The sequence below is a fragment of the Grampus griseus genome (assembly GCF_964374135.1).
Source record: "Grampus griseus genome assembly, chromosome: 21".
NCBI classification, from domain to species: Eukaryota; Metazoa; Chordata; class Mammalia; order Artiodactyla; family Delphinidae; genus Grampus; species Grampus griseus.
Window position 1 is genome coordinate 187,220 of NC_139015.1, and position 23,467 is coordinate 210,686.

The following is a 23,467-nucleotide window of genomic DNA, read 5'->3' on the forward strand; positions in this document are numbered from 1 at the left end:
GGCCTTGGTTCAATTCTACTTTACACATGGGCTACAGTGTTTGCAGAAGACAAGGGCCAGTCCATTCTTTGGTTTTCTACTGCACCTTTGTGGTGATGGTGGCTTGTCCATACCAAAATGCTTATTAACTGTTTGGACTGTTGCAAGTTAAATGGGAAAATCTTAATTTTACTTGACCATGTCCTAGCTAGAACCTTCAAAACAGACAGTGCCAGCTGATCACTTACACACACACACACACACACACACACACACACCACTTATACACACACACACCACTTATACACACACACACACCACTTATACACACACACACCACTTATATACACACACATATATACCCACCACTTATACACACCCCCCCCAATATATGTAAACATACATGTATGTCCATACATAATATACACGTATATTTATGTAAAATCTGGGATAAAAATTTGTGCCTTGTATCACGGCCATTAAACAAGGCCCATGAAAAAATTCTCCTTAAGCTTTATTTAAACTTTTCCAATTAGCTCTTCAGGGGGAGGACTGTGAAGTCCATGGAAGGGTAAAGATATCAGCTGAAAAGAAGTTCATGCCTAACAGGCAAAGTGGTCGGGGTCAGGGTGCCGGGGAAGCGCCCAGATGATTCACAACGAACGAGAAAGCAGAGCCCTGGATGCAAGTGAGGAGGCCTTAAGTTTTCAGTTCTGTCACTGCAGATCCAGCTGATGCAGGAAAAAGCAAAACCCCTCGAGCCATAGAGCAACTGGTATGTGTTGCTGTGGGGTGTGCACCTGTGTCGGAGGGGGCAGCCAGGAGTCCGAAAGCCCCATTTCCACACACCACAAGGTCTAGAAGCAGCGAGGCCCTGGGCTCTCAGTGAGTTTATATGATTCTGACCAGCCAGCTGGAGGCTTTCCAGGCTTCTGTTTTCCCAAATGGAAATGTCTGCAGAATAGCTGCTCGGCCGTCTGTGAATGTTGTGAGACTGGATGAGTTTAGGTTTGCAGGGTGCTTTGTGTACCTTGGAAGGAAGCTACTAGCTTACAAGGACGTATTTTGAAGTCTGAAGTTTTATAGATGTGATTTGATATCAAAGAGCTCAATACTGAACTGGCAGAATCCAGCTCTTCAGCTTCTATTTGCACACTTGTGATGCCTTAAGGAAGAGGCTTTGCACAATTTAAATGGTTTCCTGGGGCTCTTGTTTTTCTCACATTGTGATTTAAAAACCAAAACAAAACAACAGAGCGTTTAGGTCTGCCCTCCTTTTTCCGTCCTCAGGTTATTCCAGGCTACGAATAGCCAAGCGAGGCCGCCTGTGTAGTTAGTTTCCATGGACGGCAGCCCGCAGTCGCACCCCATCTGTTTGCGTTTTACTTGTATTCATTTTAATTTGTATCTCGAGTCTTTATTGCCTTCCTGAGCCCTCCTTTGTCTCTGCAGAATTTCCTACGGGTAGAGTACAGGGAATCTGCTCTGCAGATCCAGTGTGGCTGCTTGGTCAGGAAGGGAGAAGGGCCAGAGGCAGGCCTGGGACCCCTTCTTTGCATGCCTGCGCCCACCACCGGGCTTCTGATTTGTCGCTCTGGTTTGGGACTCTGGCTGCACAACACCAAAGCGTCCAGGAGAACATCTAACGCTGCCACATCACGCATGTCACCATATGGAAACATCTAGAAGCACCGCGAGACCAAACATCTGGATAGCAGTTAACATTTTTCTTTTTATCCAGACAAATGCCTTTCTTGTGTCCTCCAACTGAAGAAATGAGGAAAGAATTAGAATGTGGCTGTGTTTTTCTCCACGTTCACAACACAAGCCAAGGTTTTAACTGTTCTTACTGTTTCCAGACACCAGCCACTGTTATTCAATAGGTAACATTTCAGAAGATACTAACAGATGTTTTGTTTTTTTCCATCCCTCTCAAACCTGCCTGCACGTTCTCCTTTGGGTGTTGCAGACAAAATGCACAAGTCAAGGGACATTTCCATCTGGAACACAGTCCGCTTAACTGCACCTGTATGAAATCACAACTATTTTGCAAACTTTTTTTTGACAGTCATAGAGGACCAGCATTGTTGCCCCAGTGGCCTTTTAATAAATATTTTTAACATAAAAAAATATCAAGTTACATTGAGTAGTTCACCTAAGATGAAAAACCTTCTATCAGATCGTTACGATACCTCCAGCTACATAAAAATGAATCCAAATGTTGTGTCTGGATAAAAGCTCACCATGAATTCCTTTGTGATATACAGCGTTTCTTTTTTTTTTTTTTTTTGCGGTACGCGGGCCTCTCACTGTTGTGGCCTCTCCCGTTGCGGAGCACAGGCTCCGGACGCGCAGGCTCAGCGGCCATGGCTCACGGACCCAGCCGCTCCGCGGCATGTGGGACCTTCCCGGACCGGGGCGCGAACCCGTGTCCCCTGCATCGGCAGGTGGGCTCTCAACCACTGCGCCACCAGGGAAGCCCTACAGCGTTTCTTTTAAGTAAGCAGGGAAAATCCCCATGTTCAAAGATCATGTCCAGCATGCCTGCAATCAATCATAATGCCCCTTTGATATCGGGAAGTGGGTAGTTATTTTCCCTCTGTAACGCTTGAAAAACTGAGGCACAAAGAGGTTAAAACAATGTCTGTATGTTTGACGACACAAAGCACAGTCAGCCTGTATTCAGGTATCCAGACTGTTTGTGACACTATCTCAACTCCCTGGTGTCCTTGTTAGAACATCAACTGTCTGCAGGCGGTTCTGTGTCCCCTCCACACGTCAGCAAGTGCTAACTGTTCTGCACCATCCCACTCTAGGCCCCCTGCCAGTCAGACGAAAGTGAGATACAGGACGGCACACAGACGTGATGGGCATAATAAGAGTTAAATAAGCTATCATATTTACGCATGCCTCGAAACACCCTTTCGGCCTTCAAGTTTCGAGAATTTCTTTTTCATGTAATCCACTAAATGTTTTCCTTTAAGCATCAGAATTCTGGGCAAGTTTAGAAGATGACTTTTATTATTAGGATAACATAACAATTTTTGGGAATTGATCAAAGGCTGGTTCTAAAGTCCAACACTGACAAAAATTAGGACTGTTTACCAAATACTGTAAGACAAGGACAAGCAACTATTATGCATGTCTTTTTTAAAAAAAATGTAGGTACAAGCGAGTAAGCTAAGGAATTGTCTCATCTTTGTTCTGTTTTCCCACATCTCTGCCATGATTGCCTCTGCTGGGTATCCCTATGTATCCAACCCCCTTTCCCTTAATGCAGTTTCACAGAAAATGCTTTCCATGTTGCTCATTTCTTGTATAATTTTTCCTTTTGTACTCCTTGCCTTTTTTTTTTTAACTTTTTAAACCACTCCATCTAGTGTTATACCTATTATATCCATGTGATCTATTCAACTGAGTGTTAGGTTTCCTGCAGTCAAACATCTGCAAGGATGTGCTGCTATTCCTACAGCTTCTCTCTGAGGAAGATCTAGAGGCCATGAAATAACCCGATTCTAAGGCTGGCTCTTCCTCATTCTTTCATTTATTGAATAAATATTTGAGGGCCCACCCTGTGTCAGGCCATAGCTAGATTTAGGCCAGTAACTTAAAAATGAAAAGACGTTTCTGCTAGGAGATAATGAAAGGTAAGAGAGGAGACGTCCTCTGTTTCAGGAAAGGGAGGAGCAAAAACGGGCGGCTCTTCGGGCTGATTCTCTGATTCCTGATTCAGAGGCCCTGGTGGCCTCGCGTCACGCCCCTCCTTCCTCCTCTGCGCCCTAATTTGGCAGATTACAGGTCCGGTCCTCCAACGAGACTTTCACACCATTGCTTTCTCCCTAGAATTCCTCTCAGAATCCACAGAGGATGAAATTAGCAAGCCGAGCTAGCACATCCAATCTTATCTTTTTTTTTATTACATCTTTATTGGAGTATAATTGCTTTACAACGGTGTGTTAGTTTCTGCTTTATAACAAAGTGAATCAGTTATACATAAACATATGTTCCCATATCTCTCTTGAAAGTACGCAACCCTCCCTTGTGATCTTGGCACTGTCTCTATGTGAGCCATCACACGTATCAGCTGGAAATCTCCTTTCAGTGTGAACGAACAGGCCGTTTTAAATAGTGTATCTTCTGAAATGACTTGCTGAGGCATTGTCGTTCTGGTATTTAGAAAGAAACTCACACCCATGCCTGTGTGCACTGGTCTCTTCCTCCCCAAAGGGAGGTGTTTTCTTCATTTAGAATCTGAGACTGAGAATCAGAGACTTAAAATCGGCTTTTTCCTCTACTCTTCTTAATTCCTTTTTTATGTCTAGAAAATCAGTATTAAAAAGGAAAACGAAGGATGCACTTAGACTAGCTTGTCTCGAAGAACAGTGGGCCACATGTGACATGGTCAGTTTCTGGGCAAAGCATTTCCCATAATCTTTCTTGTGTTTTCGTAACAAGTGAGTTAACCAGATTTTTCCTATCCATCTGTTGTGTGGGAATAAATGCCCACTGTTTGCGCCCATGGATCAGATTCTCTGGGTTAGGGTTACAGAATATGTAATCATGCCTTTCGTTTTTCAAGGATTTTCACATTATCTCATTTGTTCTGTAACAATTGTGTGAGACAGCGGCAGGGTAGGGCAAATTATATTTATCCATAATACAGCTAATCTATATCGTGTCTGTGTCATAAGGTCAGGATATTATCTAGACAATATCGTATTATTGCCATCATGATATGGATATCATCATATAGGTAAGGAAAATGAGTTTTACAGATGTTAGGATTTTCCTATAAGATCTATTATTAGTAAAAAGTGGAGCCTGATCTAGAACCCACATTTTTTGAGCACAAATGCGAGAACCTTCGTGTCTTTTGATGAAGTAAGTCCCGTGTCCAGGTACACGTGGGACTCTGTGCGTGTGTGTATGTGTGAGTACGGGCACACCACACCTGCTGTAGGGGTAGCTGACTAAGACAAAGCCTGTTAACTAGCTTCCAGTTTGCAGTGACCCAAGCAAGCACGGCCCAGGGGCAGCGGTCAGTGGTAGCAGCCGACAGGCACGCAGGCAGCTCAGTTCCTTGTTTCGGCAGAAGAAAAGGCCAGGGCTGGCGCTGACTCTGGTAACAGACCAAGACCCTCTGAAAGCGACCCCGGAATGAGCCTGGAGCTTGTTTTCTTCCCATCATGTTACTTGCCCCCTAATCATGCTCTTCTTTCTGAGGTTCTATTCCATCTTCTTCTGGCCCTTCTCACGGGATAACCTCCTTCCAGCCTCCCCAGCTCCTATCCACCAGAACTCCTGGTGCAGGGCCCCGGAGCTAGGGCATCCAGGCTCCCATAGCCTGGGAGACGGGTGAAGTGGGAGCACAACACTGGTTTCAGAAGACCGTGCATCTAGAGTCCCAACCCCTGCCTTGCAACTGAAGAGGAATTAGAATGTAACTGTGAGTTGGACAGTCTGTATTTGAGGCACTGATTCCTTCTCACTTCATTTCTATTTCTTGGAAATAGCCAGAGACAATATGTAGTAGCTGTTTCTTACCATGAGGGCTTGTCCTGGGAAATAATGTTGGCCTGTTATAATAATAATAATTTAACCATTTTTTGGTGCTGAAAAAAGGACATGAATGGTATCCTCCATGTTTTTTGTCTCTCCTTGATTTTAAGTAACTTTTTTTTAAACAGCAAGGGAAGTAATTTTAGGAATAGTTATCCACATTTATCTGATAAATGAAAATCTGTTTGCTAATAGAAAGAATGAATCCAGTTCAGTTTATAGTGGTTTGAAGGTGGTTCCTTGTAACCTGTGTTTTAGTAGTTAATCTATGATGTCTTTACCAAACAGCTATCATAAAGCACAGCTTGCTTTCTAGATCTCGTTGGCCCACAATGTGAGATGGAGGAATAAAAACACCTAAGAAGGCAACACAGAGAACACTTTGCAGAGGTCAATTACACTAGCGTAATCAGCAATGTCATCACACTTCTCATGACAGTAACGTCAGTTTGGGTTTCCCTTCAATAGGGAGGAGGTGGCAGGGGGTTTCCGACGTTGGTCCTCTTCTAGGTGCCTAAGCTGTACTTTAAAAATATTGAGAATGCAAAGGAAGGATCCACCTTTCAAAGGCCAACCCACCTCTTTCAAGATACATATTTATGATTTGGAATACTTTTAACATTTCATCCAACTCTTACCCATCCCCATCCCGTTAGGAAGCCATCACTCCTGAGTGGGTAAAGGAAAAGCGTAAGGTTATTAGGGCAATATCAGTAAGACAAGAATCTGTCGGCCATCCAGCTATCTGGAATTGTGCTACATGCGCTACCCTAGTCTCCCAGGGAAGAACTGATTTTTTTTTTTTTAATTTAACACCTTTTTTGGAGTATAATTGCTTTACAGTGGTGTGTTAGCTTCTGCTGTATAACCAAGTGAATCAGCTATGCGTATACATATATCCCCATATCCCCTCCCTCTTGCATCTCCCTCCCACCCTCCCTATCCCACCCCTCTAGGTGGTCACAGAGCACCGAGCTGATCTCCCTGTGCTATGCGGCTGCTTCCCACTAGCTATCTATTTTACGTTTGGTAGTGTATATATGTCCATGCCACTCTCTCACTTTGTCCCAGCTAACCCTTCCCCCTCCCCATATCCTCAAGTCCATTCTCTATGGGAAGAATTGATTTTTAATCAAAGCTATATTAAGAAAACACTTTTCTCAAATAGTTTTTCTATGAGCGATCTGATGGCTTGATGGTTGGCTGTAACTCATGCTCTAAGGTAAGGTGTTACCCTGAGTGTGAACAGGAGACGAGTCCTAGGCCCGCCCTCGTGGACAGGCCACAGCATGACACGGAGGACCAGGTGGCTGTCACCTCGCTCTGACACTGACTTACCCTGAGCTTTCGACCAAAGACATTGACTTTGCCTTGGGCTTGCTCTTTTCGGAATCTCCATTCCACCAAATTCTGACCGTTTTCACCAGGAAGAGTCATGTTTCTTTTGGCAACTGTTGGGTTAGCTGTGCCGGCCAGAACGTGTGGCTCTGTCTGGTAGTGCGAATCCAGGCCACTGGCGTACAGGATTCGAAGGGAGCCGTCGTAACCAACCTGGTAGCTGTTTCTTAACTGATCTAGAAAACAAGCAGCAGAAAACACGAACTGTAGGTGTGCATTAAACACCAGATCGCTTGCGGGGTTAGAAGTGACATGAATTTCTAAAACATTGACTGGACTCCATTTATAAGGGAATGAAAAGTACTTAATGATATCCTTTTAGAAAATAACAAAACAACTTCGATTTCTGGCATCTCATGCTGTAACAGATTTGGCTGAATGTTAAAGGCAAACTTCAGGGAATTTAAAGTCCTTCTCTACTTTATTTGCCTGATGAAATAAATGAAGGTTCGACCTCCAGTAAATGTTTTGCAAAGAACCAAGTATGTGTTCTTTTCAGAGGCTGGTGTGTCTCCTCCAAGGGTTTAGAAAACATCTTCCCAATAGTCATCCCTATATCTTTTGTTGAAGATTTTTTTTAAATGATTTAATATCTGTACCTTCTATACCAAAAATATAAGGAGATATTTCCCCCTGAAATTGACTTTAAAAAAGGAAGTCGGGCTTCCCTGGTGGCGCAGTGGTTAAGAATCTGCCTGCTAATGCAGGGGACACGGGTTCGAGCCCTGGTCTGGGAAGATCCCACATGCCACGGAGCAACTAAGCCCGTGCGCCACAACTACTGAGCCTGCGTGCCACAACTAATGAAGCCCGCGTGCCTTGAGCCTGTGCTCCGCAACAAGGGAAGCCATCGCAATGAGAAGCCCGCGCACCACAACGAAGAGTAGCCCCCGCTCGCCATAACTAGAGAAAGCCCACGCATAGCAACGAAGACCCAATGCAGCCAAAAACAAATAAATTAAAAAAAAAAAAAAAAAGGAAGTCATATTTTGTACAAAACACCCTCTCCTATTGTAGGCTATTGCCTCAAGTTAAAAATTTTGAATAATACAGGACCATTTGGGGAAGCAATGAATTCAAGCAATACTGATTTTAGATGACTGTAGAGAGAGATTACCTGACAGAATTGGTAAAAAAAAAAAAGAGTCAGAGAAGCTTAACTCAGACTTAGCAATGAGTCTTAGAGCAATGACCTCACAGTTGCAATTGTCATTGTAAACAGGCCTTTTCAAGATTACATCAAAAAGGAATACGGTGGGAGGGTCCATCATGGAGTTATTGGACATATATACCTACAGACTGAATGAAAACATGGAAAGTTGAGCTATTACACATATGGGCACACAACCCCCAGTGATGGCATGAGACGCGATTCAAATGCTGCATCGTGCACGGGTTCGGTAAAGCTCGGCCTGCTGGCCTTCCACGGCAGTGATGATGATGCCAAAGGGCCTTTAGATGCAAGCGAAGAGCGGGAATTAACGTGTTTTATTAAATGGGAAAGAAAAAAACCGTCATTTCTAGGTTAACAGATTGTTTTAGATGTTATGTGATTTTATATACGTATATATCACTAAATAAACACTACACGTAGACATTAGACCATCCCATCGATATCTCTAGGGGTTTATATTTCCACCTTCTCTTTCCTGGTTCATCTTTTAAAATGTGGGTTGCCACTTTCTACCCGGCTGCCAGTGGTATTTTATTTTTTAAAGAGTTTTTTTTTGGTGTGGACTATTTTTAAAGTCTTTATTGAACTTGTTACAATATTGCTTCTGTTTTATGTTTTGGTTTTATGGCCCCAAGGCATGTGGGATCTTAGCTCCCCGACCAGGGATCGAACCCGCACCCCCTACATTGGAAGGTGAAGTCTTAACCACTGGACCGCCAGGGAAGCCCCACCAGTAGTATTTTAAACTGGGCCATTGAAAGCTCTGCTTTCGTGTTTACCTTGAACCACGGTGTAGAATGAGTCGATGGAGGACAGGTTTGAAGTGATGCTGACACCTTCTTCTCGGCTGGATGACTCAAGGTCCACTGTGATAGCCTTGTCCATGTCTCCATGGAGGTTTGTGACCACTCCGGTTGGAAACGTCACGTTTGTCAGACGACCTTCACTGTCATAGCTGAATAAAAGAGGCATGAACTCGGCATTAAATAGGAAACTGCAAGTTCTTCTTACTCATGAGAGCGTCTGCAGCAACAGTAGCTGCACACATTTGGAAGAATATTTGTCTTTGTGCATGAGCTGTGCAGTGAGGACTTCAAACATGCTTTGAAGTGATCGGAAGCCTGTTGAACACAGAGAAGCCTCACCTGCGAGGGCAAGAGTAAACAGAGCAGCTCCCCTCCCCAGCACGTCATTCTCTCAAGTGTGACCACATTCCTCCTGCACATCTAATTTGCTGTTTCAAAGGGAACATGTTTGCTGATATTAAATTTCTTAGTATTCCTCCATATTTTCTATAAAGTAGATTTAATTCACTGTTATATCCTTTTTGAAAGTTTTACTAACTTATGCCCTCTATGGCAGTGCAATATGGAAAAATATATATATAATTTTGTAAAGCAGTATATGTACATGCATGTAAGTATTTGCATATGTAAAGATATTCCTTTGGTATCCTGAGACATCTTCAACAAATTAATGTAATAAGGCCTTTTCTAAAGACTTTATTTCTCAGTGATTGACCTACTTTATAATGGTAAATTGGGACTTAATGTTGGCGGGGTGGAGATAATCTATCTTGTCTATACTCATGTTGTAGGAGTGGGTGATATCTTGAATGATGATTTATCATGTTTACTGAAATGAGATGTAATATTTCCTGACATTTAATGACTATTTGCTTTTTTTATGATGATACCCTCACTTTTTTTTTAGCATATAAATATAAGAGGCACCTATAATTTAAGTGTTAGGATATATTTAAAAAGCTATCTTATTATCATAAATATGCATTACAGATACAACATTTTACTAAAAACTTGATTTTGGGGGTGACTTTTCTATTGGTGGCAGCACCAGAGAAAATTTCAAAAATGACAAGGTGGTTTGAAGAAAGGGAAAAAAATGTAAATTCTGGATGAAAAATCAGGGACTTCCTTGGGACAAAAAATATACTTAAGATTGGATTTCATATTAATACTAAGGCTGCTTCATCAATAAAAGGTCTAAGTGAAATGGAGACCTGAGCCACGCCCTACTTAAAATAAGCCCAGGTGCAGAACTAGGAGAGAAAGAGTCTTATTAGCGAAAGACAGAAGCTACCAGAGGAGGAAAAACAGTGAAGAGGACCCTAATAACGGGTGTAAACATGGGGCAACAAGGGAATAAGGGGTAGAAAAAAGGACTTAAATGATACTTTGGAATAAAAGGAGAGAGGGCTTCTAGATTGTAAAAATTAGCTTTGAAAAATGTGGTTATAGGAATTAGGAGCAGACTCTAGAAGGCCAATGTCATGGCGGAGCTAGGAAGGCAGAAGGGAGGAAGGAGACGGATGTCTGTTCAGGGCCCGTTACTTCAGTGGGGACAGCATCACTCAGATCGTGGGCTTGCCTGACTTGATCTGACAACTCGCCCTGCTGCTTCGCCAGCGGCAGAAACGGGCACTCAGGAGAAAGAGGCGGGCGCCGGATGGAGAAAGAGAGAGAGAGAGAGGGAGGGAGAGAGAGAGAGAGAGAGAGAGAGAGAGAGAGAGAGAGAGAGAGAGAGAAAATGCGCCGTTGAGTGTAATCATTGTTTGGACCCATAAAAGGCAGAGCTGAAGTGAAAGAGCAGACTCCCTTCCCTCTCCAGCAACCCAAATGCCCCCAGCAGATTAAGGCATCAGTGAAAGAAACCAAAACTGCTTTTTTGAAGAAATTATTACTCTTGAAACAAACAAGCATAGGTTTATTTATGCAGCAAAGCAGAGTTACAGAATTACTGACCAAACCAGCTTAAAGTGCAATCTTAACCTGGACATAATTCTTGCAGCGCGTTACATTTCTCATAGGACACGATGAAAAATAAGCTGTTGTGTTTTAAAGAAATGAACACCCTAAGATAAGTAAGTACTAGGGATGTAATGTACAACGTGATAAATAGAATTAACACTGCTGTCAGTTATATATAAAAGTTGTAAAGAGAGAAAAATCCCAAGAGTTCTCATCACAAGCAAAACATGTGTATTTTCTAGTTCCTTAATGTTGTATCTGTAGGAGATGATGGACGTTCACTAAACTTATTGTGATAATCCTTTCGTGATGTATGGAAGTCCCATCACTATGCTGTACACCTTAAACTTACACAGTGCTGTCTGTCCATTATATCTCAATAACACTGGAAGAAAAAAAAAGAAGCTATAGAAAAACTGAAAAAATAAATTAACATCCTTTGGAATGCTCCTACGTAAAAGGCAGTTCAGTGCTGCACTATGCCCCCACCCCCTTCCCATTTTACAGGTGGAAAAACAGAAGTATGATGTGGTCAGGTGATTTGATCTGGCTCTCTTTGCATCTCACGATGGGGCCATAAATGGAACTTTCATGCACTGGACCCAGGTCCCTTAGCCCTTCTGTAAATCACAGGGCTTGACTTGAAGTGGAGAACGGTAGCTTTATACAGGTGATGCCACCTGCCAGCACTCTGCTGATTCATTCTTGCTGCTGTCACTCACCTGCCCTTTATCGACCCCTTTGCTGGTTTATGTTTTCTAGCTCCGTTCAATCTAAAGCAGGTCTGTCACCTTTCTCCTGCAGAAAGCACTTCTCCAACCTTTGCCTCTGCTCTTTCACTGGCCTACCCCACGTTCCCTGTCCTGCTGGGCAGGCATTTCCTATCACAGGATGCTGAGCGCATGGCCATAGAGCATCGGATGCTGCACATTCAGACGCTAACCTATTAGCCTTTGGCTCTTTGGAAAATAAAAGTACGAGCAGCCTTTGTAGGCAGTGCAGTTAGAATGACAGAGGGTTAAGCTGGCATCTTAGTGGCCCAGTTTCACAGTTTAGCCCTGGAAGTCCTCAATTTGTGCCTTCAGACAAGTGGCTGCATCTACCTTAAGGCACTAAAAGGGCTGAAGGGCTCGCACAGGGCCGGCCAGGAAAGCTGCTATTTCGGAAGGGCCCTCAGAGTGTCTACCCCGCCAGTCACCTACCAGTTTCTGAATGAGCTTTGTGGGCTAGTCATGGTGCGAGGGGATTGTGGGTACACAGAGCATCAGAAGTCTGGTGGTCCAGAGTCCCCCCACCCCCTGAGGGCAGGTGATGGAGCGATCGTGCTGGAGCAGAGCAGGGAAGGGCCACGTCAAGGTGGGGACCTAAGCTGGGCCTTGAAATCGATGCGGACTTATACAGGTGAGTAAGGAAGGCACAGGACACATTCCAGCCAGGAAGACAGCCAGGGAGAGGGTGCAGAGGACTGAGGACGGACGGGCTGTGAGGTCAGGGAGCAGAAGAGCCCACTGAAGCGGAGGGTCCGCGTAGGGTCCCTGATATGGTAGAGGGAGGCTCATCACTGGGGACTGTGACGAAGGTTTTAAAGGGAAGCAAGGCTTTAATTCGGTGTAAAGGAGCCCAGGGGCGGGGCGACACGTCAAGCAGGGAATCCTTCCCAGACTTGCCGATTTCACAAACCAGTATAAAAAATAAAATTGGGGCCCAACAGAGAGTTTTTAAATAAAAACTCCTCACCTCTAACTAGCATCATTTCATAAAGAAAGGCCATTTACTCATGCCACAGATAGGAAGGACCTAACTTCAGGGTGAAGGTTCTTGACAAGGACCAGTAAAGCTTTATGAAAATGTCCTCCCCATCATTATTTATTTTTTCCATTTCCCCGTGGATCTGTGAAAACTTCTGCACAGATTCGCATCTATGACAACAGAAACGCAACAAGATGGATGGCAGCCATTAGAATTGCCAGGGGATGCTGGATAAGGGAGGGAGAGAGAACAAGGGGCCAAGATGCCTTTCAGACGTGGCAGGCGATCCCTTCTCTGGCAAAAGCAGAAAAACAACGCAGCAGCCGATGTTCGCCTGTCCTCTGAAAAGCTTTGATCCCGGGTGCTAACAGGGGCCTTCGCATCAAACACACGCCTCTGGACATACTCTGCTTCCGCGCAGCTTCGCGGCTCTACGGAAGGCTGCTTGGCCTCGCTGGTGAACCAGGCCTGCCCAGCTTGTAGATCTGAGACATGGTTTTCTTTTATGAGCTTCTTGAATTTACAGTGCGATAGGCTCCAGGGAATCTGACTAGAACATCAACTTGATGCCCCCCTTTCCACTCATCCGGTCGCAGCCGCACGGCTTCAAGTTCATCGCACAGCACATTCTTCTTTACTCCCGGTTGACCCCTCTTGACAAAGGCCCCTTTTGCTGGAAAAGGCAAATCCCTCAGGCTCCCCACGACCTTTGCGATGCTCTTCACTGATGTTTCTCTGTTTGTTCGTCTTTAATTTTGATTTTGCGTTTTTTTGCCTAGACTTGCTGTTTTACCCTTTGTGGTATATTTTTAAATCTCTTTTTACGTTTCCTAAACAGCGGGATTATCGACAAATGCCCCGGAAAGCCAGAGCCTCAGACCTTCTCAGTTGAAGACGCTGATTCCGTTCTGACGTGAAATTTTCTCTCTCGCTTCCCTTTACAGACAGAAGTTCCCAACTCTTTACTTTTCCTTCACAATGTCTCTCACATATCTTCCCACTCCCACAGCCACCCTAGATTTCAAAAGCTGGTCTTGTCGCCTCTCCCCATACTCACGGCTACCAAATCCATCTTCCGAAGCCGCCCCGAGTACCACGCTTCTCTGCTTAAACATCTTCTAGTGGTTCCTCAACGGAGAGAAACACTGACTGAGACTGTCACCAACCAAGGTCAATAGACTATTGATACCGCAAATGTATTCAGGTAGAAACAAAGTTCTTGAAAACTTTTTTTTTTGGCAAGTGGTCTAAAACATCAGAACAAAACTAATTTATTAGAGTCCTGTCTTCCTTATACACCACGTGTTGGTGAGTTAGACACTTTCAAAAGTGTCTACTAAAGATAAAAAGAATAAGGTAACAATTAACGTGTAGTTTGTTGCATTAAAAAATCTGATATACTTATTTCTGTTGTCTGTTAGCTTGTTCTAAGCCTTTTAACTCTTACCCAGAAAAAGTCTTGTTCAAAAGCAAACATTCAATTCAGTTGATACATTACAGCAGAGTCAACTAACATCATTCAACAAAGGTAACAAGTTTTCTTTAAAACTCAACAGGATTATCTGTTGTCTTCAGTGCTTCCCCATAACACGGCTTCTTCTTTTTTTTTTTTGGCCTCTCCGCGCGCCCTGCGGGATCTTAGTTCCCCGACCAGGGATCGAACCCGAGCCCCCTGCGGTGGAAGCGCTGAGTCTTAACCGCTGGACCGCCAGGGAAGTCCCATGGCTTCTTTAATCAAATGTTTCATTTCTAAAATTACCTTCTGTTTTTGAGAAAAATCTGTGTCCATGAGAGCAGGGCTTTAGAGAAGAAAGCAAACCAGCGGAGAGGCAGCCGTCGCCCTGAGAGGGGCGCCTCTTTTGAGTGGGCTGCCCCGTCCCCCTTGCCTTGAGATTCAGCCCGACGCTGAACTGGTCTCAAAGGTGAGACAAATGTGTGTATTTACTCCTAAAATGTTGGCGATGCTCCTCTCCCAGACCTTTATTCTCCTCACCTGTAGAGGAATGGACACCAGCCAGCTAAACGCAAGTGTCACCTCTGACTGGTTTCTCTAGTCCAGATCGGCCTGTCTTGAGAAGCTGAGACACCAGGAGGTGTTGGTCTGGATGGGAGCCAGTCGTGGCTGGCTCTTCCGCGTCTTCCCCAGGGCCACCCGGAATAAGCTGCTGAGTGGGGCTGCAACCGTGTGCTTTTAGACTTGAGTCCCAGTAAGGATTCCCAGGAAAGACGTAACCAACCTGTCTTTCCCCCACTGTCCCCCCGACACAGAGGGAGAATCTTTTCTCCCATCTATCAGAGTTCCTTTAATCCAATGTCCTTTCACTGTTTAACAGCCTGCAAAACCAAAAAAAAAAAAACCCCCAAACAAAATCCCCCCCCAACCTTGCCATCTGTATGGCAATACTTTTTTCACAGTGCTAACCCGTAATAGCTTCTTATCTGTCATTGTGGTAAAGCAGAACAAAATTACCAACCTCATCATAACACAAACATATGCACAAAGCGCTCCTGGGTCTGCAGGCCTGGTGAAGGACGTGCGCAAACGGCAAAACCAGAAGAGAACCCGACTTAAGCTTCTCGCGGTGGACTGTCTGGAACCCTAACAGCAACAATGCAATTTGTAACACTCTTATCAAAAGAATTTACGTGTAAGCATTCTGGGAACGAAACTGAGGTTTGTATATTTTAACAGCGATCTCACAGGCAAATCATAATTTCTTTGAATTCAGGAGCAATGTTGTCAGTTAGAAATCCTCAAAAAATCAGGTTCTGAAGAGAAAATGCAAAATGCTTCCATCATCAAGGGAAGTAGAGCAATCAACCAACTCTTAAATCATTGGTTCATCTGGTACTTAGCTGTCTGCTACCTACACATTACCAAAACTAACGGGGAAGATGCAAAATAAGAAAGACAATAGAAGGTATTATTTTACATGATGTTTGTGTCCAGGGCTAAGAGGATCCTGATGAGAACGGGTGGAACTGCAAGGGTGGGAGCGGAAAGAGGGGTTAACACACACATTTCTCTGCTGCTGTCGCATTTTATTCAGAGGTCTTGCGATGGGGCAAAATTCTGGCCATTGCTTTGCTTCATAAACCCGGAAAGGGCAGCGGCCTACAGTCAAGCCACTATCCTGTTTGGCAACACCCAGACAACATGCGTTCAGAAGAGCACAGACACCCAGACAACATGAGTTCAGAAGACCACAGACACCCAGATAACATGAGTTCAGAAGACCACAGACACCCAGACAACATGAGTTCAGAAGACCACAGACACCCAGACAACGTGAGTTCAGAAGACCACGGACACCCAGATAACGTGAGTTCAGAAGACCACGGACACCCAGACAACGTGAGTTCAGAAGACCACGGACACCCAGATAACATGAGTTCAGAAGACCACGGACACCCAGACAACATGAGTTCAGAAGACCACAGACACCCAGACAACATGAGTTCAGAAGACCACAGACACCCAGATAACACGAGTTCAGAAGACCACAGACACCCAGACAACATGAGTTCAGAAGACCACAGACAAAGGCAGATCTTTGCTTTCTCACCTCTGGTCCCACCCTTACTTTGAACATCGAGCCTAGTGACAGATGGTCGTGGATAGGACATTTTTCATTATTTTCGATATTTTTCAAAGATCGAATTCAAGAAAAGTGGCCCAGTGCCTCTTTCCTTCCGTGGTCATCACCATATCAGGGAGAGCTGATGAAGTGATAATGAGCAGCCCTGAAATTCACAGGCCTGAGACAAAGGGATCCGAGTCAGGACATTCCAGAATGTGGGTGAGCTTGTGGGTGAGCCCTCATTAAGACAGGATCTTATTCAAACCATTTAGAAAATGTTTATTGACTACGGAAGGTTGAAACGAGTGGGACACGTCTTATTTGTTTAGATAACAGGTCTTGGCCAGGCCTTGAAATGTAGACTTGCTGGAGAGGGGATGTCACGGAAATTTTTGTTCCAAAGAATCTGTCAGACAGAACTGTGCATGCCCTCGTCCTCCCTGATTGATTCCATGGGGGCCCGGGAGCGCTCAGGGGACAAACCCATCCTTCTCCGGAGCGCTCCTCGTTGTATCCTGGCCACTCACTGAGACCCACCCAGGAAATGGCTGTGCAGTGAGTGAGGACAAGGTGGATTTGAAAGACTTATGGTAAAGCTGGAAAGGTTAAAATAAAAGTATGAAGCCCATTTGGAAAGAGAAATTTTATTATTGTAAATTGCTATGACTACCAGCGGCATAATAGATACCAGGTTTGGCTGAAACGCCACACTATTTTAGCAAAAGAAATCTGGTAACTTCTTAAATGTTGTTTCTTTTGGAATCAGCCTTGACAGGGACCTAGGAAAAGTTGGGGAGAAATGGCAGAATCACACATTTTCTTAGAGCAGGCAGAATTTTAGAGAGGCGCTGTGCCTCGCGCGGACCCACAGGTGGAGTAAGTGACAAAGTCAGGCTGGAGCCCAGGTTCTCAGTTTCCACACCGAATGCCTTTTCCCAATCAGCTTACGCTGCTTCTCAGAAAAGACGGCAAATAGAGAACAGAGAGAAAGAGGCATCAAGGAACGAATGGGACGTCAATGATTTGGAAATAAGGAGGGACTGAGAGGAAAAACAATAGATGTAGTGGGTAGACTGGGAATCTAAGATGAATAACACTTAGACTAAAATGCTGTCTGTTCACAAGCTTTATGAGAGAAAGTGGATATCGTGGAAAGTGTGAGGATGGAGGGAAAGCAGAGGGATGGTCAGACGTAGGCAGTCAAGGAACATGAGGGAGCAAAGAGGGGACAAATACAGAAGGGGAGGTAACACACAAGGCGAGGCCCAGATCTGATGGCATCAGTAATCGGGGGGATGGCGTCCAGTAGCAGAAAAGGCGACCCTGCAGTGTGAACACTCGTACTGTCTCCGTTGTTGAGCCATAGGAAACCCTAGTCTGTAAATTCATATATTCACACGTTCCCCCCCCAGCTAGATCTCATTCACACTTGGGGCTCAGCTCTTTCCATGGGCCCCATGCCCACGTCTCTAGAACTGACTTGCCCTGAGTTCTCACTGGCTGTTTCCGAACACATGCTGGGCTGGAATGGACTACGGTCCCCTCAAAGCCGTAGTTTCCAAATCAGAGCTCATCTGTTTCTACCAGCCTGCGTCCTCCCTGTATTTCCTGCCCACTTGGTCGCTAGGTCAGCAGATTTTCCTTTCCCTCCCCTCTTGCATTCAGTCACCATGTTATATTTCATTTCCTAATGACTAACCACCTCCTTCTCTGTAATTCCAGTGCCCGTCTGTGGGTCAGGCCTTCACCTCCCAACTGGATTTACTGTCTCCTAACTCCTCTCTCCCCCTTCTCTCAGCCTCCTACTTTTCTACATTCAATCCATCCTTATATTGTCCCCAGATGGACCATGTTGCCTTCCTGGTAATCTCCCATGAAGGGAAGCCTGTCCACCCAGGATCACCAGGTGGTCAGGTTAAGCCCTGCTTGATCGAAACTGTGATCTCCACCCACCTCCTTTTTCCTGCTTCACACACGCTCTACGCTCTTGTCATTCTGAGCTGCACATTCTTTCTAAAACCTACCACGCTCTGCCTCCCAAGGAAATGCTGTCCTCTGGCCTGGACACCCCGCCTCGGCTTGCTCACCTTGCTTCGTACCTTTAGGGGGTCTCACTTTAAGAACCTCAGATTATATATGGAATCTAAAAATAAAAAATGGTTCTCATGAACCTAGGGGCAGGACAGGAATAAAGACGCAGACGTAGAGAATGGACTTGAGGACACGGCAGGGAGGGAGAAGCTGGGACAAAGCAAGGGAGTGGCATGGACATATATACACTACCAAACGTAAAACAGATAGCTAGTGGGAAGCAGCCGCATAGCACAGGGAGATCAGCTCCGTGCTTTGTGACCGCCTGGAGGGGTGGGATAGGGAGGGTGGGAGGGAGACGCAGGAGGGAGGGCATATGGGGACGTATGTACATGTACAGCTGATTCACTTTGTTATATGGAAGAAACTAGGGAGGGATGGGAGGGATGCTATGAGGAATCAGGGATGATGGTTTCCCCAATCATCTTATCTCCTTCCTAGGTCATCTCCCCCAGACCTGGGATGGAGTCCAGAAGAGAACAGAGTCCATGTTAGCTGTGCTTTGACACCTCAAGATACCCTGAAGCCAGGATCCTGGAACACAGGCAAGGGGCTTCTTCTGGGAGTCTAGGAGTTAGGGTAGCCTGGAGGGAGGGATGCTGAGGTTGCTTTTATTTTGATATCATAGGAATCAGTCAGAGATGCCGGACAGTCTCTGGAAAATACCCAACGGTCCATCTTCAGTTCTGTGATTATAAAATAATAAAGTTCCCTTTCGCCGGTTGTCACCGTGTAGATTTCTTGCCCTGTTATCAGACAACCCTTTAAAATGGCTGGTGTATATAACTTGGTCTTAGAGTAAGTAAATCATCTGATAATCACTGTGTAAGGGAAGTTGCTGACACACCCAGATATGATGCTATCAGGTCATCTAACTTAAAACTAGATTGCAGAGGAAAATTGGATTAAATCAAGCATTAGTAAAAGCATTGCCTTAGTAGCGTTCAGGTTAGTGTTTGAAATGTACAAAAATGTACAATTATTCAATTGGCTACACACTTTTTTTTACTGATGTCCCTGGGACTATACATTCTGGTTACAAACTTAAAGCAAAATTATTAAACAAACAAAACAGCAAAAATGGAAATCAACCACAGCATTTTCCCATGAATTTAAGTGATCTGCTGATAAAATCTCTTAAAATCATCCTTAATGCAGCAAATTTTTTCTTCCATGAGGAAAGAAAGAGAAAAAGGAAAATAAAGGAGAGGAATTGGGCACCAGTTTTAGAAATGTATTTGTAAAATGGGTTGCTTTGTTTTTAATGCAATTTTGGGCAGAAATAGCAATGAAACGTGGTTTCAGCGTTTGAATTTTTAGGGTTTGATGTCAGATACCTACCAAGGGAAAGGTTATCTTCTCAGTTTTGTCCCATGGAAGATGCCTCTGTGATTTTTCTAACATCATGAGCTATTATAGTCACACACACACATCAAGAGAACACAGCCTGGCACAGATGTCCAGCTATTTAGACATGATTCAGTGTCAAGGGGACCGGACGCATCTTTCCCGACCGGGAATAACCATCACTGAGTTCTCCCAGGTTACCTGCGCTTTTTGCTCACTGCTCTGGATCTGAAGCCCAGTTACGCCTTACGCTGCCTCTCTCTCCTTCTCTGAGATGCCCTTTTCCATCTTCTCCCAGACGATCGGAACTGATGTCAGTGGCAGCTGTGGATCTGTCGTGGGCTCGGGGTTACGTTCATTATAAAGAAATGGTTAAGAAGCTCGTTCTGAAATTGCTCAGCTTGAATGAGGGACAGTAAAGCACCCAAATGAGAAGCTGGAGACCCATATACACCTACGTAAATGTGTAAGAGCTGAAACTCATTTATTTGCTCCGTGAATCTGAATAGAGCTCACGAAAGACCACAGTCAGCCCCGTGCATATAAAGCCCCAAATATTCCAAGTCCCAAGATAGAAAACTGTCACCGACCCGGCTGTGTGCATGTACACGTCAGCCAGAACTCAGAGGTGTTTTTTCCACGCTGTCTTCTCTAAGCAGACAGAAGAGCCTCTAGATGTGCCCGCATGGTTTGTATCTTACGGGGTGAGCAAGCAGAGAACGGTGAAATGCCGTTAGTCATTAAATACTTGACTCAATTGCCCAGTTCAATACACTGGGTTTGCTTTTGTGTGCATTCAAGTGAAGAACTGAGGTTTCGCTCTGGCTATGAACTTTTTAAATAATAGATTTCTAGCAAGTAAGATCTTTTGGGTCTCCCTGGAATTACTCTAGCTAAGGAATTATAACGTGTGATAACTGTTTTAAAATGGTATGAAGACCAGCACAAAATACTCCCTAATACTAAGTGAAGGGGGTAAGTAGGCTCATCACAGTGTCCTCAGACAAGGGGACACCAGAGCCAGATGGACATCCTTTCTACCGCCCAGCAACTCAAAGGAAGAGGAGGTCTGAGGCAAGATGGCTTATTCAATTAGCAACAAATAATTATTCCGCTCGTGAAACATATTAGTCTAACTCAGGGATTTCAGAGCTGAGTTATAAACTACCTGACACCTGTCTTCCTATCACACCGTCTGTAGCATGTCTAAGAACACTGGCCACTTCCCTAACAAATCACAGTAGGGACACAAAAATCACAAGTAACACGGAGAGAAATTGCTGTGCCAAGACGGTATCTCTAGTTTCTGAAATGAAGGTTTCTTGTGCTTTGCAAACTACCAGTGAACCCGAAAGTCACCCTATTTTGTTGGTGACTGATGAGAATCTCAAGTTGAGAGTCGGGTTTCCTTTTCCTAGAGCCATTCTTCCTGTTACCAGGGGCAACAGTATACTTAAACTGTATTTGCATGGGAAATGTTTTCTGTCTCTAACTCTTTAATCCCAACATTTCAGAAGAAAGTGCTACCAGTATGAAGTTTTAATTTTCGTTAATTATTGTAATAACAAGGTCAACTGAGGAAGTCCTTACTTTATAAAGCAAAAGAGAGTAAATGTGTAATAGTAGGTAAATATATTTCAAAAAATCAACAACAAAAATGAGAAGTGTTAATATTTTCAGCATTAACTCTTGCTACGGAAAAGTCTGAACTGTTTCAGAAGGCAAACATTCACATGATACTCTCCCAACGGAGGCAGCTCTAGGTTTCATCAGACTCTTCTCTATAAATAACCGTTCACCTGACCACAGGTGAACTCCTCTACTCCTTCATTCAACAAATAGCTATCGGGAGCGTTCTACGTGCACTGCAAGCTCCCAGGAGCCGTGGGAGCCACAGAGATAACGGCACACCTTGCATTTTAGAAAATACTTTCACATTTCATTCTGTACGTTCTGTGACACACATGTCGCAAGACTGTGACATGCTGATGGTAAATGAAAGTTTGCACTAAGAAAAAAAGAAGTGAAATTAAAACATGTAAGGTAAACAATTTCAGCTAATTCTCTTTTAAAATTTCTTTGGTAGAAACTGCAGCGACTGCACTTTTTATTGGTAGGCAATTTATTGATCCCAGGTCTTCTCCCATCTGTTTCTATCCGATAAAGCTTTAATCTCAAGGCTTTTTAGACACTAGGCTAGCTAGAAAGCTGGACACATACAAATGGGAATTTGGGCTGAAAAGTTTAATCTTTCTTTGCAAGGTAGTTGTACGTAGATAGATACAGCATGTAACAGATCTAGGAACTACTGTCACAAAAGTCATAGAAAACAGGTGTTTTTCAACTGTGAAGTGTGTTTTTTTTCCCCCATAATCTCCTTGTGGTTTTGGTAAAACTGTGACCATTGTCAAACCTCTCACATCCCTTCTTTACGAAAGTACCAAGTACCCTTAAAAGGTCTAAATTAGACATGTAGTACCATAAGAACGTGAGGGGAAATATTACAGACATGTACTAGGGTTCTGGGAGTCTGCCAGCTCACTAGTAACGACAAACACCAAGGAAGTTTGACAGGGATTCAGAGTCCCCTCTGGCTCTTCTAGAACCTTCACATCCAGTCTCATATATCCGAGTCAGCACAGAATAAGCAGAAACTGTTGTTGTCAAGGCTCTGACGAGTAGAGGTGGGGGGTTGAGTGTGTCCATCAACAATCTCAGACTTACACAGACAGAAAGGGGCCACTCTGTCAGAATCCAGAGGGTGCTTTCGGAGGGGCTGCCTGATGATGACACTCCTTTACGCACTTACTTTTGAACGTGTTTTAATGTTTCTCATCCTTAGAAAGGGTGGACCCTTGCTCATTCACAGCTAAACTATAAGAATGTACAGAAAGAAAAAAATGATCATTTGTCATTCTGATATGATGATTCTGAATTACTTAGGTTAAATGCTCTATTTTTTTTTCCTGTCTTGTACAGTAATACACTGTTTTGCAAAGTGCATAAATGTCTCTTGGAAATTTTTAAATCATGTCTTTGCTGCAGACATCTAAAGGAAAATTAACAAAAACACTTTTTTGAAAGCAATATTTCTGTTTCTTTGATTAGAAAAGCTGTTTCTCAAGTGCTGTAAACTACTATATTCTTAAGTTATAGCAAACACATGTTTATATGCGTGTGTGTATATAATTATGATGTTTATATTTGGTGGAATACTTCAATAATGCTTTTTGGAATAGTTGCCTTTATTGTAATTTATCTAGATGTAAGACTTAACAGATATACTTTAAATATGATGTGTAATGGGTCTGTATTAGTGCAAATATCATTGTGATTTATTTTAATTAATTAAAAACTTTCATTCTTACAAACAGTGCTTGCCCATTACATTCACAAGACAGGTTTGCCAACTCAGCCTCTACCTTAGCAGTCATGTTGATTCTTCACTAAGTCTGAAATTCTTGGAGAGTGTTTAGTACTAGAGAAATGTGTCTTCTTTGTGTACCATAATATTAAAAAAGTAAACATCCCAAATTTGTTTATACTATCCCACATCAACTCCACCAGTGGAGTATATCCATTTCTCATTGTAGGTCATTAGTGAACCTGTATGCGTGTTGCAGAAGTCCATGCGTCAGTAGGAACCCACGTGACGAACTTCTGTGCATTGTCAATTCCCGGGAACAAATAAGAACACATTCAAACATGGCTCACAGAGCAGAGCTTGAGTCCTAGACTGTACTAAAACCTTATTTCTCTATTTTTGCCCCTGCTTTTAAACCGAAACCCTACAAATGCCACCATCATTTCCTGAAGATCTT

The 23,467-nt window shown here is 43.8% G+C and overlaps 1 protein-coding gene across 2 annotated transcripts in view; it reads right to left on the reverse strand.

Annotated features, from left to right (window-relative positions):
* Window positions 1-23,467, reverse strand: part of TENM3 (teneurin transmembrane protein 3) — a 157,159-nt gene that overhangs the window by 14,175 nt on the left and 119,517 nt on the right. For both annotated transcript variants that reach the window (XM_082680576.1, XM_082680575.1), the window contains 2 exons: window positions 8,890-9,065; window positions 6,877-7,112 (listed from right to left, as the gene is read on the reverse strand). In XM_082680576.1, coding sequence (XP_082536702.1) covers window positions 6,877-7,112; window positions 8,890-9,065 — 412 coding nt within the window. The remainder of the gene's footprint in view (window positions 1-6,876; window positions 7,113-8,889; window positions 9,066-23,467) is intronic.